The following is a 15,640-nucleotide window of genomic DNA, read 5'->3' on the forward strand; positions in this document are numbered from 1 at the left end:
CTTGTTATCTAGAATCTACTGAAAAATAAAATACACAAGTTAACTATCATAAACTAACAAATTTGCTAGAGAATATTCTTTCATTAAGATTCAGCCCTCTATCTAGCTTAAGGACTCTTGCAAGGACACTGTGTTAAAAAATAATTTTAATTTTTAATACAGTAGAATAATAGTCTGGGAGAAATAAAATGATTAAGGCAGGATTTGAATATGGAGTATGAGGATCCCTATAGGACTCACAGATGTGCTTCAGGGAAGTCCATGAATGAAATATACAAAAATCCTAATACTATATGCAAAAAGAACACAGCTCTCATTTTTCAAAAGGTCAATGACCATCCCCTACAGCCCAAATTAAAATACAGTGAACAAGTGTTCCCTGGTAGCCCAGTGGGTTAAGGACTTGGTATTGTCACTGCTGTGGCTCTGGTTCAATCCTTGACTTGGGAACTTTCACCAAGGAAAAAAAGGGTGGAGAAAAGGGCACTTACATTTGTGAAAACAGATGCTGAAAAAAGTGTTAAGATAGGGTTTTCGTTCAATTTTATGATCTTTTAAGCCCTAAGAGCCATTTTGTTAAAACACAATGTTTCTGATTACCTTTTTAAATTTAATTAAACCACTATTCTTTAAATCTTTTTCTGGTGCTGTTACAATTGCTTACTGTAATTAGCTAACTGGCTTTCCTTTAGCATAAAATGTTTCCTTTCTGAAAACCCAAGAACATTTTCCTATTGTTTCAAATTTATTTAATAAATTAGAGATGGCTTTTTTCCTATTTGATATTTTAGTTAAAAACCATTAAATGTTTTGTGGTATTCTAGATACTAGTAAAACATCCCACAATCCAACTATTAATTTTAAGCCCAGATGTCCCCTAGTTTGACCATCCAATTACAATGAATTATGTGTATTCTTTATTACTTGACTCCACAAACTTCACAAATACCAGCTGAGTGTAAGGAAATAAGAGCCACAGCTGCATTCCCTGCCATTCCCTAACATAAACCAAGCAGTGGGTGGTAGTAAAAGTAGTGTTCAATCTGCATTGTGCTTTCGGACCTTCTCAAGACCCGACCAAACTTTAAGCTTCGTAAACAATTCCCAATTCCGCTAGGTCTTCTCTCTGAATAGGAAGTATACACTTCCCCTGTAAGGATTTATTGTATCTTAGGGTCTTCCAGTATATCCTTCTCTGACCTTTGACTTTTGAATGTCAGAAAATTTTAGTGGAAAGTTAAATTTTATCCTAATCTTAGTTTGGGGCCTATGAGTTTATATATCTGTATATTAAATTCAAACAGATGCTATGACCCCCCCCCAAAAAAAATCACTAATGACCAGAACCAAAGAAAATCCATATGCAAAAAAGTCTCTTATACAGTATGTAAGCTTCTTTTGCTCATTCATTCACCCATTCAAGACATTAGTTCGTACTGTGTACCCAGCTGTGGGGACTCAAAGGAAATAAAATACAGCTTTTAACCTCATTTAGTCTATCAGAAAGACTTCAAATTTTTAAGGATGATTAAAAGAACATGCGGCCTTACTTGAGTGTTACACGTTCAAAATTTCAATACTGAAGATATCTATAGGCAATTTCTGCCCATACTGAGCATCTTCACTATTATTTCTGCAGTATTTGACATCAATAGCACAAAGAAAACAGATGAGAATAGTTTTATATTTCATCCTTTCCTTAGGATATTTATCAACTGCATGTTATGATAATATTTCAAGCTTAAAGAAAAAGATAACTTGGGTTTAAATCTAAACAATACACAATTCTTACAACAGACAAAAGGGATTTCCCTTCTTTATTAAGTTCTTATTTTAAGACATATCAACTTGTACTGCTCATTAGAGGCATGGCATTTAAAAAAAAAACCCCAAATGAAATTTTTCCTCCCACCTCCAAAATGTTCTGTTACCCTAGATGATCACGAACAGAATTAAAATTAAAAAATTAATATGCACAATACCTCATCACATTTCCCAGCTGAATTTTTTTCCAAAAGGCATTTTTGTAATTGAAATTCCTAACTAAATTCAGATTCAGCAAGTAGGTGCTGGGTGATGAGGAATTTAAACTTGAAAGCAACTGTGTAATCTGGCAATTTAACTTTGTGACTCAAATCTAGTAAAACAAATTAGAGGTGAAAAAATTCTAATAACTTTATGATGTTAGAGTATATCTTGGTATGGTTTTTTTTGGGGGGTCCCTTTCTCCAATGTCATTCAAGAGGAAAAAAAAAAGTAATTTAAGTTAGGAACTTTAAAAAATGTCAACAGTATGTTTTCTTTATGGTGTATAATAAAATGCTTTATAAAACTGTTAGCTGAAGCCTTAGATAAGAAAAAGTTCTGCTTTTTGAGAATAGCATGTTATCATTGCCCAAAATATTTCAGAAAATGTTGCAGATTGTTAAAATATTTAGCCTGGACAACAATAGATAATTTTGAAAAATGTTCTTCTAATATTTAAAAAGGCAAGTTAAATTTTGCTCCACCAACTAAATCACTGGACTTTTTTATGTCATTCAAGGTTTCTAAAATGAGAAGTGAGTTTACATTAAACATCTCTAAAATATGTATTACTTCTTAAGCAATAATGTTGTAAGATGCATTTGTCAAATTATCCAGATTTAGGTAAGAGTAACTAAGAGAAACTTAAAAGGGGAAGCCTTGAACACAATTTTTTCCCCCACATGAAAAGTACAGATATTAGGAGAATATCCAGTAAGTACAAGGAAAATATTAACTGGTTTCTAAGGCACACCGTAGTTATAACATCTAAAGTAGGATTTATTTGACAAATTGGATGAAACTTTCAAACATTTGCTGCAGCTCAGGTAGAAAGAGGCAAGTATTCACAAAATATGTTGGCCTGTTGTCAATAAAGACATTTCAACTAAAATATGTCAATCCCCGAATCTGAAATCACTTAGACATTACTGATGTAGTATTTGGAAGAATTTCTGTATAGATTTTTCAGACTGACATACAGTACTCAATGCTTTAAGGGCTGGGTAAAATTAGTTTTCTTTTGTTCAACACTGCCTCATTTCCACTAGATAAAGCTTGGTCTCCAGTCCCACTATCCAATGCCTGCCTTACAAGTCGTACTTCACTGGACCACATAAACTGTTTATATCATAAAAGGCTTCTAGATCGCTTGGTTCAAGTGTAATAGCTGGTTTCGTTAATGTTCCAGGAGCAAGGGAACTCTCTCCAATAATTCTCAGGTTGATAAATTTGATTTTCCAAGTATTCTCCACAAAAGGGCAGCGGATGAGTCCAAAAATTTGTTCAAAAATGCCCAAACAAGTGTTCCCTCGGTGGACAGTCCCAGCAACTCCAACCATAACTAGACCATGGGGAGAAGAAGCACATTTCAGTCCATGGGAATCTAGGTTGGGACTGAGAAAAAGATATTCTTCTTTCACTAGTGACAGCAAACGAAGGCTCACAATTTCTGCTCCATGGTAGTCTATCACATTTTGTTCAGATGTGTTATAATAAAACCTAAGCTTGACATCATGCCAGAAGTGCTGTGGCCCCCATTCATCTTGAGGTGGTCCCAGAAAAGGATTCTGAGAATTAAGAAGTTCAAAGAACCAGTGACAGAATTCTTCACCTAATCGACGAAAATCAATCTTTTCAGCTTTTTTATCTTCTTTTTCCTGCTGATTAAGATAAATAAAATATGCTGTGAGCTGTGGTGTAGGTCGAAGACACGGCTCTGATGGATCTGGCATTGCTGTGCTATGGTGCAGGCCACAGATGCAGCACCGATTCAACTCCTAGCCTGGGAACTTCCACATGCTGTGGGTGGAGCCCTAAAAAGACACACAAAAAACAGATAAATAAAATATAAATCCATCATGCCCAGTAAACTTTTTCTCAAAAAGGGGAAAAATCATTTTAGAATTTCTTAGCTTAAACTTCTGAAAATTCTGCTAAGAAATTAAGGTTCAACAAAGTCTCTTGAAATATCAGCATGAAGAAAGAGTCAATAATAATGATTTACATAGCATTTTCTTTAACTGTGGATACACTTTGTGGATTAATTAATTAGTAAGTCTTTAAACAGAGAACTTCTAATGAATGAAACAGGGTATTTTCTAGAATTAGGATTAATTTTATACTATTTTTTCCAAAGGAAATAATTACAAAAATATACCTGATAGGTTAGATTTTATGTTCAATTGTGTATTCCAGAGCACAGTACCTCATTTAGACCAAAGGTACTGTATTTACTGGGCACAGTACATGGCATTTCGGTACTAGTTCCATTTATCTTCATAAGCCTTATGACAGAATTATTCCTGATATGCCTTTTTTTTTTTTGCCTTTTTGCCTTTTCTAGGGCCACTCCTGTGGCATATGGAGATTACCAGGCTAGGGGTCTAATCGGAGCTGTAGCCACTGGCCTATGCCACAGCCAGAGCAACCTCAGGATCCGAGCCGCATCTGCGACCTACACCACAGCTCACGGCAATGCCGGATCCTTAACCCACTGAGCAAGGCCAGAGATCGAGCCCACAATCTCGTGGTTCCTAATTGGATTTGTTAACCACTGCGCCACGCCGGGAACTCCTGTTATGCCCATTTTATAAAGAAAACAAGGTTCAGGTCCTTACCTGTTCATTTACACCCAGTATACAGCAGACTCTAATTTGAAGTCATATCTATATGATTTCAAAGTCAACATTCTTTTCAGTACCTTAAGGAAGCCCTTGGAAGACCTTTTCCTAATGTGATGATAAGCATCTCTCACTGTAAAAGCCCATTAATTCAAAGAGGTATGTAGTTTAATTAAAAACTGCAAATTACCTGAAGATTCAATTGATATTTAAATATTTACACAATATCTAAAATGTACAGTGGAGATACACCAAAGAAACAGGAACAGCCAATATCAAATGGAGAAAATTACTAAAATAAGATTTTTTTCTAGCTAAAAAATTTAAAAAATAAATAAATCTACGTTTCTTTCATGAAATTTTTGCCGCTTAATACCAAAGAAAATCTTCAAAATGAGAAAGGACTTACAATAGTATTTTTTTAAAGTGGGGGAAAAAAATGAGAGAACCACGGGGTAAATTAAAATTCAGTAGATCCTATAGTTTATCCGCTCTTTAAAAATTAATAGTCCTCATTTGCTAAAGAGATATAAAACATTTTTTTTTTTGGTCTTTTTGCCTTTTTCTAGGGCCGCTCCCGCAGCACATGGAGGTTCTCAGGCTAGGGGTCCAATTGGAGCTGTAGCCACTGGCCTGCGCTGCAGACACAGCAACGTGAGATCCGAGCCTCATCTGTGACCTACACCACAGATCATGGCAACGCCGGATCCTTAACCCACTGAGCAAGGCCAGGGATTGAACCCACAACCTCATGGTTCCTAGTCGGATTCATTAACCACTGCGCCACTACGGGAACTCCCATTTTTTCTCACATATCAATAGAATATTATATAAACATTACTAAATATTAAATATAATTGATCTCAGATGCTTAACTGCTCTTTAGGATGCAAAAGATATAAAGTAAAGCTAGAATTACAAAAAATAAAACAACCATTTCACCACAATCTAGGTTTATCTAGAGATTTTTACTCAGAACTACGGTTTAGGATATGACCATAAGATCTATTTTACCTGTTCAAAGAGTCTAACGTCCTCTGTCTTAACTGGCTCTGGTGTTTCCTTCAATTTCCAGTGTAATTGTTTTTTCCAGTAATCCTTTGCATGCTGAATAAGATTGTGTTTTTCTGTAGCTGGAGGTATAATAACCCCTTGTGTTGCCAAGTATTTAAATATGACTTCACGGTGGACTTTTTTACGTTTCAAAAGTTCTTCTACACTTTGACTGTACACTAATATTGCACGAATGGCATCTAGAAGAAAATTGTAAAGATTAATAGAAAATCATGAATCACTTGTAAATTTGTTCATGGTCAGCAGAAACTCTATCAAATAATATTTATAAATTCTTGTCATGACATAAGCTTTTGTATGAGATGGTTATCACTTTAAAAAGCCGAGAAGTAGATTGTCAGGTTTGAGGTTTTAAAAAAATTTCTTTATGCTGTAACTTTTGTAAATTTCTGTATCTAAACTTCCTCCTTCCTTTCACTTCTCTCAAGAGATTGTAAATGTAAGCACTTCCTTTTAAAAAAAAGAGTGGTTGTATTTTAAGAGAAAATTTGAATAAGAGGAAGTCCAGTAGGTCAGTGGACCCAAATTTATTTTTAATCCTTATAAATAAGTAAAATTACAATAGATAACTTTAAGGTGCAAAAAGTGTGCAAGACCTTTCAGTTCAATCTTCTCACTCTACAGATATTGAAAGTCAAGAATACATTATGTAAATACTTCTAAGAAGTGGCAAAAGCAAAATTTGTATTCTCTCATTTTTAAAGAATTTATTTTAAACAACAGACTAAAGATTATTGTTTAACATATAAGGTATACAGGATGGCAATAAAATGAACTCCTATGTACACACCACATAACTTAAGACATAGGAATTACTAGTATCTCTGAGGCCTTTATTATTTATCTTTTTTTTTTTTAGGGCCACACCTGTGGCATAGGGAGGTTTCCAGGCTAGGGGTCTAATCGCAGCTGTTGCCGTCAGCCTATACTACAGCCACAGCAATGCCAGATCTGAGCCGTGTCTCCAACCTACACCACAGCTCACAGTTACACTGGATCCTTAACCAACTGAGTGAGGCCAGGGATTGAACCTGCAACCTCATGGTTCCTAGTCAGATTCGTTTCCGCTGCGCCACAACAGGAATTCTGAAGCCTTTGTTTTTACCTCTCCCTACCTAGTGCTATTACCTATCTCCTCACTCACCTCCCATGAAGCTGCTACCCTAAATGGTGTTTATCGCTCCCTCAATTTTTTTATACTTGTACAGCATAACTATATCTCTACACAATACAGTGTTTTTCAAACTAGTCTATAAATCTAATCCATCAATAGTCTTTTGTAATTAGCTTAATGTTTGAGATTAATTATGTGGACAGACACAGCTGTAGTTAATTCATTTTCAGTGCTGTACCACAGGTATATGACTATACCCCAAGGTATCCTTTTGTTAGACTTATCATGTGTATCCAATTGCAAACACTGTTACTTTTGAACATTTCCATATCTGTCTCCCAGCACAGAGGGGTGGAGTAACATGAGTATCACCTGGAGCTTGTTAGAAATGTGGAACTTCTGGGCCCACTCCAAAACTACTCAATCAGACTGCATTTTAACAAGATCCTGAGAGATTTATAGGCATATTCAAGTCTGATAAGCTCGGGTAGGCAGTCTTCCCATTCTGGAAGATAAATATCAAACTTGTTTTCCAAAGTAGTAGTTCTAATTTACACTCCCCAGTAATGGTCAAAGACTGACTTCACAAAAGCAACAACACCTGAAATTTAGATGTTTTTGCCCGCTTTGGTATATATAAAAGACACTATATTTTTGGTTTTCATTTCACTGCTTTCTAAAGAGCTATCTTTTCATGTGCTTATTTTTTTCCTCTCTGAAAAATAACTTCAAATCATTTAACATTTTTGTACTGGGTAGTTTCGTTTCTTCTTGTTTGCTTTTAGAACCACCATCAATTAAATGCAGCATTTTTATAGACTATGATTTTAAATTCACATTCACTAAATTATTAGAAGGTGATTATGTAAGTGCTAAAGAACTACTTTAAGCCTAAAATTATTTTCGGTCTGAGTTATTAAAAATTTATTCGTTTCATGTTCATAGTTCACTTTCAAATGAATGACCTTATTAAATGGTGAAAATGTAAAAGCGACTTAAAAGCAGAAAAAGTTTTAAAAGGCGGAGTCTTTTGTAGATACTTAAGTCATACGCTAGTATGAGTCGGAAATTTTCACATTTTAAAGTAAAACTCAGCAAATTTAAAATAAAACTAGCTAGGTAATATACAAGATGATTCAATTACTTAAACTACTCATTGAATTTTTATATGGGTTAATCCATGAAACCAAACCTACTCTACTGAAATGTTTATTTGGCTCTGAAAGTAATTCAGTCCTAGTTCACAGAATTATCTCAGAAAAAACTGGATCCAAAAGGAGACATGGCTTCAAACTATCTGCTCTTTTACAACAACAGTGATTTTACGTAGCAGACTGATACAAAGTGTTTATGGTATCTTCTCCCAAGCACGAAGAAAAAAATGAGCAACAGCTGACACTCCTAAACGAAACTGAAAAAGGAAACACCGTGACTCAACTGAAATCTTTACAAAAAAAAAAAAAATCACTATTCACGAACTTTGAATTCTCGAAACAAGCAGCATTTGCCCCATAACATTTAATGATTAAAACCTGGAAGCTGCGTCGTTTTCAGCCTCCACTTCCCCCAAGGCCTAGGCGCGGCGGGACCACCCCAGGCTGCACCGTGGTTCCAAAGACACAGAGCAGTGCGGTGGCCTTGATTCCCCTAAGGTTCCGCACCAGCGCGATCCCGGGAGGGCTGCAGGCAAGGCCTGGGCGGGCTGCAGGCAAGGCCTGGGCGGGCTGCAGGCAAGGCCTGGGAGGACCTGCACTCAGACGTTCCCGCAAGCTAGGGACCGGGGAGGCGTGGGAAGGGCCGGCCGCCCTCGGGGAGCAGGGTCTACCCTTACCTTGGCGGTCTTCAGGCTGCACTAGGCGGTTGGTGATGGTGTCACATAGGGCCAGGATTTCGTCGTTGTTCAGCAGGCCGAGCAGGTTACGACAGCCCTCCATCTCTGCATGACTAAGCCCAGACATCTCGACCCCCAGGAAGATGGGGGTGGGGAAGACGACGCCAATAACGTCGCTTCCCTCAGGCCCACCGGGCCAGCGCCTAGGCAACAGATACCGGAAGTGTCTTTCCTTCAGTTCGCCGCCAAAGGGCCTACGGGTATTCCAGGCCCGTGGGCGGAAGTGATCGTCAGTGAGGGCGATCAGGAAACGCCGTGCTCCAACCTGTAGTTCCGGGCTGGCTGGGACTAAGTGCATTCCCAGGGACTTCACTTTAAGGAAGCACCGCGTTTACACCAGGGACATTGACCTTCCACAAAGGAAAACGAATCTGAGCTCTTCAAGAGTCCCTCCTCCAGAAGAGCGCCTGGCAGAGCTACGCAGGTGCGTGGAAAGCGAACGGCGGCCCCGCGCACGGCGAACTCCCGTCATTCCGCTGGGCCGCCCAGTGAAGGCGGCTCCTCCCCTCCCGCAGGCCCAGCCCCTCGGAGCGCTTGAAAGTTCTCCGCGGCCACTTCTGAGTTGGGTGCACCTATAGTTTCATATTGTAAAATTACATAGTTCTGTGTTAAAATAATTTGTTTTGAAAAACATTATACTTGGAAGATTTAAGGGAAACGTCATCTGTCATTTGCCACTCCTGCCTGCCTTCCAGCTGACTTTCCAAAATGCTGGGCTCGTCTGTGGCTTCCCTTCTGATCCTCGGGGGCTTGACTTTAGTGTAAGGTTGGGAACACTGAACGTCAGACTGCCAGGGTTTTATTCCGTCATTTACTGTGACTGTAAGCAAGCTCTTTGGTCCCTCAGTTTTCTGTCTGGAAGTGGATCTAGTAGAGATACCTACTTCATCGTTGTTGCTGCGTAGGGGGGCGGGCGAAGAACTGTGCCTGGTGCCAGGGAAGAGACCAGTATATATTAGCTCTTGTTATTACTGCTAACTAGTATGACAGCCAGCCACATTCATGAGAGGGGAACTTAAGACACATTGTCACTTGGTTCTGTCTCCTTCGATTGTTTTAGCTATATTTTAAATTTAACATTTAATTAGATTATTGCCAGTTAATAGGCGAAATGTACACATCTGCAGATCCAGGTGAGCAAGTTTAACTTTTTTATTAATATCACAGCTAAATACCAGTAACAAAATACACTGTAAATACAGTCTTTAAAATAAGTTTTCAAAACATGGTTAAACTAACTTACTGATATCTTCTCTACCCACTTAATTTTTCTCTTTAGCATTTATACTGTGTTTTTGGCCCCCTGGTAGAATACAAATTCTGTGAGCCAGGGGTTTTTATCTTCTTCTTTTTTCATTGCCTATTACAAAGCCTGGCTCATAGTAAACATGCAATAAAATATTTGAATAAACGAGTGAATTAAGGCCATTGGAGGATTTTAAACTGAGAAATAGCATGATCTGACTTGTTTCAAACTGGATCATTTTAGTTGCTGGTGTTCACAACAGACTGCCAGAGGGCAGAGAACCCAACTAGAAGACTAATACAGTAGCCTAGGTGAGAGTGGAGGATGTGACAAGTTAGGGATTATGGCAAGGCTTTGGTTTGAGCAACTGGAGTTGATATTTACTGAGAGAAGAAAGACTGGGGGAAATAGGTTTCAATAGAGAAATCAGGAATTATCGAGAGAGATTAGGCTTTCTGGAGAGTGTGGTGATGCCCAGAAAGATTAAGCAAAGAATGAGGAGTGGGGCAGAAAAAGAATTACAGGTAAAAGAGAGCAGTAGTGAAAAATGCATGGGATAAAACTGCGAGGCTATTTTTGGCTGGAGCCAAGGATAGTACAGGAGCCATAACATGAAGAGAAATTTAGTAAAATCATGACAGAAAGGGCTCAGCATCAGGCCCCTCATGGATTTAATTCTTAACCTTGCAAGAATGGCTCTCCCCTTTTAACCGGTGAGGAAGTCTGAGCTCAGTGGGATGCATTCTACAATTTGACTACAACTGATCACCACACTTCTTTGAGCTGTTTTAATTAAATTGCACTCTAGTAGTTTCAATTACTGAACACTTTTTGAGAAAAAGTTCTCTGGATTAGAGTGACTTGGGGGTATTTGCCCTGTTAAAATACCCATTCATTCAACATATTTATTTTAAATACCTCTGAAAAGGGGACTTTTTAAAATGTCCTGGAAATTGAGTTTCTAAGAGGGCTCTATGAATTTAATAGTTTACCTTCTAGGGAAATATGAAGAACCTCATTGCTTTAGATCTGCGGCTTTCAAACTCTATCAAAATCACCTGGAGAATTTGTTAAATGACAGACTGGTCCCCCACCTTATCAGAAATTTAATATTTCTAAAAAATTCTTAGGTGATGCTTACTCTCCTGTTCCACGGATCACACTGTTAAGAATCACTGCCAGTAGAAGAAAATGAAAATCAACCAGCCATGTCCTTACAGACTTCATCTTTTGTCTCTGAAATCACATCCTCAGGCAAGTCTACCTCTCGCCATTTGGATATATTAGATCCACTCATGCTCTACTTTTATAAGGAAAACCACGTGGCAGAATGGAATCTGTGTGGCATTGTGGTTTTGGGAGGAAAAAGTCTGATTTTTCAGTCTCACCTTTCCATTTATTGGCTGTGTGATTAGTCAAATTATTTAACCTTTCTGAGCCTTGGTGTCTAAAAAGCAGTCTTCATACCTCTGGGTTAACAATTAGAGGCAATACATATAAAAGTAAGCTGGTACACAGTAATTGAGTAAAACAGAAACCATTTCTTCTCCAGTGTGCAGCACCCATAAATAAGGCAGGAACCCCTCCTGTTTTTTGTTTTTATTCCATATAGTATTGGATTACCTCCATTTCAAATATTGATAAACAGCCCAAACTTCTGGCCTCTTATGATTTTTGAAATCAGTATGGTTCTTATATTATGCTGTGAAAGCAATCTAATTTATCTTCAAAGTATATTTGCTTCCCAGCATTCCTCAAATTTCAGAAAAAAAAATTGAAAGTCTAGATAACCCCAATAACATTATCTAAATATCTTAATACATTTATTTGTCTAAGATCATATGACCATAAATCATAGATGGCAAATACTAGATTTCAACTCTAGAATGCTTCATTAACTTTCTCATAGTGCTTTTCAAAGCATAACATTGTAGTATGTGCAAATCACTGTATTTAATACAGTATCTATTCTTTATTTGCAGTGCTGGTAACACATTCTCTTCCTACTTCAGCCTCCACTTTTTCAAGTTGCAAGTTACAGCAAAAAAAAATGTAGGGGGTTTTCCTTTGTCAATGAACCAAGAGTAGGAACCCTCATGCCCAAGGACCTCACTTTTAGGTACAGATTACTAATCAGCTTAAACATTTTTCCCACTGAAATGCTTTTATAGGAAATAATTTTCATAATTTACATCTTATTTCAAAATGACTTCACAGTCTTTTAAAATTCCATCAGAGGCTCTTCATCTCTGAAGAATTACCAATGTAGATCAGTCCATCACTTTCTTGCATTTTGGAGAGTTCTGTTATTTGTCTTCCACCTACTAAGTTTGCAGAGGGTACTTACTATATAATACCAAAATCATTTACCTGAAATGACTTTAGTAACCAGAAATCTATCAGCCTGTAATTCCTGCATATGGACATTATGTCGAAAAATACTTTGCATAAACCTTTAGTTTTATTTTTTATATTATGTTTTTAAAACTCATTCAGTAATTGAATATGAGACATAATAGAAATTTCTTATTTACTATGTATACCTTAAGCCTAATTCCTTTTGAAGCAATGTGCTACATAAAACTGAACACTTCATTACCAACAAGGACAATGTTTTATTGAACAAATCTATGTACAATACAAAAAATTTCTTGAAATGAGACACTATTGTTGATTTATTGCAGTTCAATGGCTCAGTTTTAATTTGTACTCTTATAAAATGCAAAGTAAAATAATTTAATATTCAACAAGGAAGCACAAATTTCCTTTCTTGCTGAATCTGTAATATCTTTCACATATTAACAATTCCAAAATGCATATGCAGCATTTAGTCATTCTGAAAAGGTGTTTTACAGTACCAAATAAATTAAAAAATAAACACTATTATCCCTTTTAGGTTTTTCGTCCATACTACAGTTTAAACCAAACATGAAAGGAGTACAGCTGAACTTTCAAGTGTGATTTGAAAACAATCACAAGTTCAGTGTTATAAGTTATCTATTCATTATGTAATTGGTGGTTTAAAAAAATGAATATGGCTAAAGCCCAAAGTACCAGTGTCCTTGTCCACGGAAGTTCTCCTTTTCTATCTTCTCCATAATATTTGAGCAGCAAAAATTTAAGATTTGCTGTTTTTTTGACCTTACTGAAACATAGCAAAAAGTTACTATTTAATGTTTCAAAGGAAGTTTTTATTTAAATACAAAAAAGTACTGAAACTTGGTCCATGTAAGACAAACATATCCTCAAAATAGAAGTAGAAAAGAAAAGAATTTGAGGGAAGAAAAGAAAGCTTTCTTGTCTTCTGAATCTCACATTAGAACTGTTGGAAGCTTATGCACCCCATAAAAACAAAATGATCTAAGTTTATGTTTTATAAGGCATACATAAGAACATATACACATTCTTTCAATAGCAGTTATTTGATACGTATAGAGGTTAGAACAATGTGGTCAAATAGATTTTATAAAACATTCCTTGATTTAGTTATATATAAACCAATTTGATCTCAGAAACAGTTTTCCCTTAGCAACACAAAAGTAGAAATAAAACCTAGAAGACAAAAAAATAATAAGTGAAGTATGTTTAAAACATCTTGGTATGAACTGCAAAATGAATGAAAAGAGTAATTTGCAGACATGGATTTATGTCAATAGTTACAACTTATAAAAAATAAAAGTTAAAAATGTGATAAAATGTTAAGCTGTGATATTAAACATCTGAAAAGTGTACAAAGCAGAAATATTTCAGAGTAACTTCACTGTTCATATAAACTAGTTTCCAAACAGACTTTTTGTTACATGATGTATTTTAGACTGAACTGAAATAGAACTCAAGTATTATAGTTTTAGGAAGTATGGAAAATATTTTGTTAGTTGACCTTAAAGGATTTAAAAATCTGATCAAGTTGTGTTTACTTCTGTTATTTAAATGTAAATTCCACAGCCTAATGTAGGCTACATAACAAAACAAAAACCTGATTTGACTGGAATAGACTTATGACTATCAATTGCATAGTAGTGAATGCCTATGATAAATAATAAAATTGGAAAAAATTTTAATATATCTGGATCTGTCATGACCTGGAAATCCTAATTTAATAAAGTCTGGATGCTACCCTAGAAGAGGAGTCCCACTTAGTGTATTTTCATTAAAGAAGCTTTAATATCCAAAATTAATAGTAGGGTCTGATGAAATTATATGCTTTGAAGAAGAATGTATCAGTTGGAATAACTGAAATATTTGGTTGACATTAGTACATTATTAATAGCTCTATTTTTGAAGAATTTGCCTTTGCATTTTTGTTCATTTACCCTTGGTATAAATTAAAACACTATTAGATAAAAGGAGGTCTTGAGCTTCCTCTTTTAGAGACGAACAAGTAGAACACATCTGAGAGGGTATTTAAAAAATTTTTTTTTGTTTTAACAATTTATTGACCTAAATTAAAATCTTCCTTAGGGAAATTACTGGTCATCAAAGAAAATAAATGCATCATTATATCTTACTGTGTTCTTGCTGTGCAAATTTTTGTGTAAATATTTTTTTATGTATAAAAATTACTATTCAGACCAAATTCATCAGAAATAAATAAGAAAGCACGAGTAATATGGCTTATTTTAAAATTAACTCTTCTAATGGAATAAAACCAATGGATTCTTGACCTGATTCTTAGCTGCATATTTTTTTTTTTACAGCCAGTTATTTAGGACTGCACTTAGATAACTCATATTAATGTCTAAAGGACCTTACTATGAATCATCAAGCAATGTCCTAATACTACTCTATATACAAATAGAAATATCCCAGTGTGCTTATACCATTATTCACATTGAGGAATTTGCAATTCAGTGTTTTCCTTCAACTAAGATAGCCTTTAATGTCTTAGATTTCTCCCATCTCTCCTCAGAGTTCCTGATGATACATTTTGTACTGATACTGCCTTTTAAATCTAACTCATTGATATTATAAATATAGAAAGTGGAAGTCAAGAGCTTATTAGCAAAGCACTGTTGTTTTGTTTTCTTTTGTTTTTAAATTTTCAGTGCTGGCATGTCATTCACTGAACTTTGACTTAATCATCTGGAAAAAAGTTACACTCTTTTAATGGCTAACATGGTAATAAGTCAAGTTTTATTTTCATCTATCAGTTTCTAAATAATAATAAACCAAACAGAGTTCCTTAAAGCATGACCAGAAAGGAGAATATAATCTGCATGACAAGAAAACAAATCCCATTTGTAAAATACTTTAAGTTGTTTATTGTAAACCATCCCCACCATTTTTTTTTTTTATAACAGGTTAGTTTTTCCCTTTCTGTAAGGCCATAGCTGGTTATTCTTTTTGACTAGTTGCCTGAACATGTTTTTCACATAAGTGAAACTGAACATGCTGCTATTAATCATCATCAACTTTTTAAAAAATGTGGTTTTCTGGATAACTGGTACTTTGGGAGTTTTGTAATAACCCTTTTGGAGTCTAACCCAGCACATCTTTGTGAGTTCATTCTAGAAAATGTGCTTTGTCTTTATCTTTAGTAATCCAAGACCGCTCTAAAATTAAGGCCATCAGGGAAATAGCAAACTGATGATGCATTTTCTTGTAGTGCTTTTTGCACACTACTGCTTGATCGACAGATCTTTCTGAAACATTTTTTATCAGGCACCTGT

At 35.9% G+C, this 15,640-nt stretch overlaps 2 protein-coding genes across 3 annotated transcripts in view; both read right to left on the reverse strand.

Moving 5' to 3' along the window:
* Positions 1-1,476: 1,476 nt before the first annotated feature.
* On the reverse strand, positions 1,477-9,023 carry C1H3orf38 (chromosome 1 C3orf38 homolog). 2 transcript variants are annotated; one of them, XM_047794369.1, is made up of 3 exons: positions 8,666-9,023; positions 5,661-5,899; positions 1,477-3,683 (listed from the first exon to the last, which is right to left on the reverse strand). In XM_047794369.1, exons 1-3 carry the CDS (start codon positions 9,021-9,023, stop codon positions 3,114-3,116), a joined length of 1,167 nt encoding a protein of 388 aa, XP_047650325.1. In that variant the 3' UTR covers positions 1,477-3,113. The 2 variants fall into 2 exon arrangements, with proteins under 2 accessions (XP_047650325.1, XP_047650324.1); XM_047794368.1 differs by having other exon boundaries at positions 1,477-3,686.
* Positions 9,024-15,208: 6,185 nt separating this feature from the next.
* The window catches only part of ZNF654 (zinc finger protein 654), an 83,321-nt gene continuing 82,889 nt past the window's right edge, over positions 15,209-15,640 (reverse strand). Inside the window, exon 9 of the mRNA XM_047794366.1 lies at positions 15,209-15,636. Coding sequence (XP_047650322.1) covers positions 15,629-15,636 — 8 coding nt within the window. The 3' untranslated portion in view covers positions 15,209-15,628. The remainder of the gene's footprint in view (positions 15,637-15,640) is intronic.

This window comes from Phacochoerus africanus, chromosome 1 (assembly GCF_016906955.1).
Source record: "Phacochoerus africanus isolate WHEZ1 chromosome 1, ROS_Pafr_v1, whole genome shotgun sequence".
NCBI lineage: Eukaryota > Metazoa > Chordata > Mammalia > Artiodactyla > Suidae > Phacochoerus > Phacochoerus africanus.

Bases quoted from the DNA above. Each gene is read 5' to 3' on its own strand.
- C1H3orf38 (XM_047794368.1), bottom strand. From the start codon at position 9,023: ATGCACTTAGTCCCAGCCAGCCCGGAACTACAGGTTGGAGCACGGCGT. The intron at 5,900-8,665 runs GTAAGGGTAGAC...ATTTTCTTCTAG, and splicing joins GCAGCCTGAAGACCGCCAAG to ATGCCATTCGTGCAATATTA. The intron at 3,687-5,660 runs GTAAAATAGATC...TATCTTAATCAG, and splicing joins ACGTTAGACTCTTTGAACAG to CAGGAAAAAGAAGATAAAAA.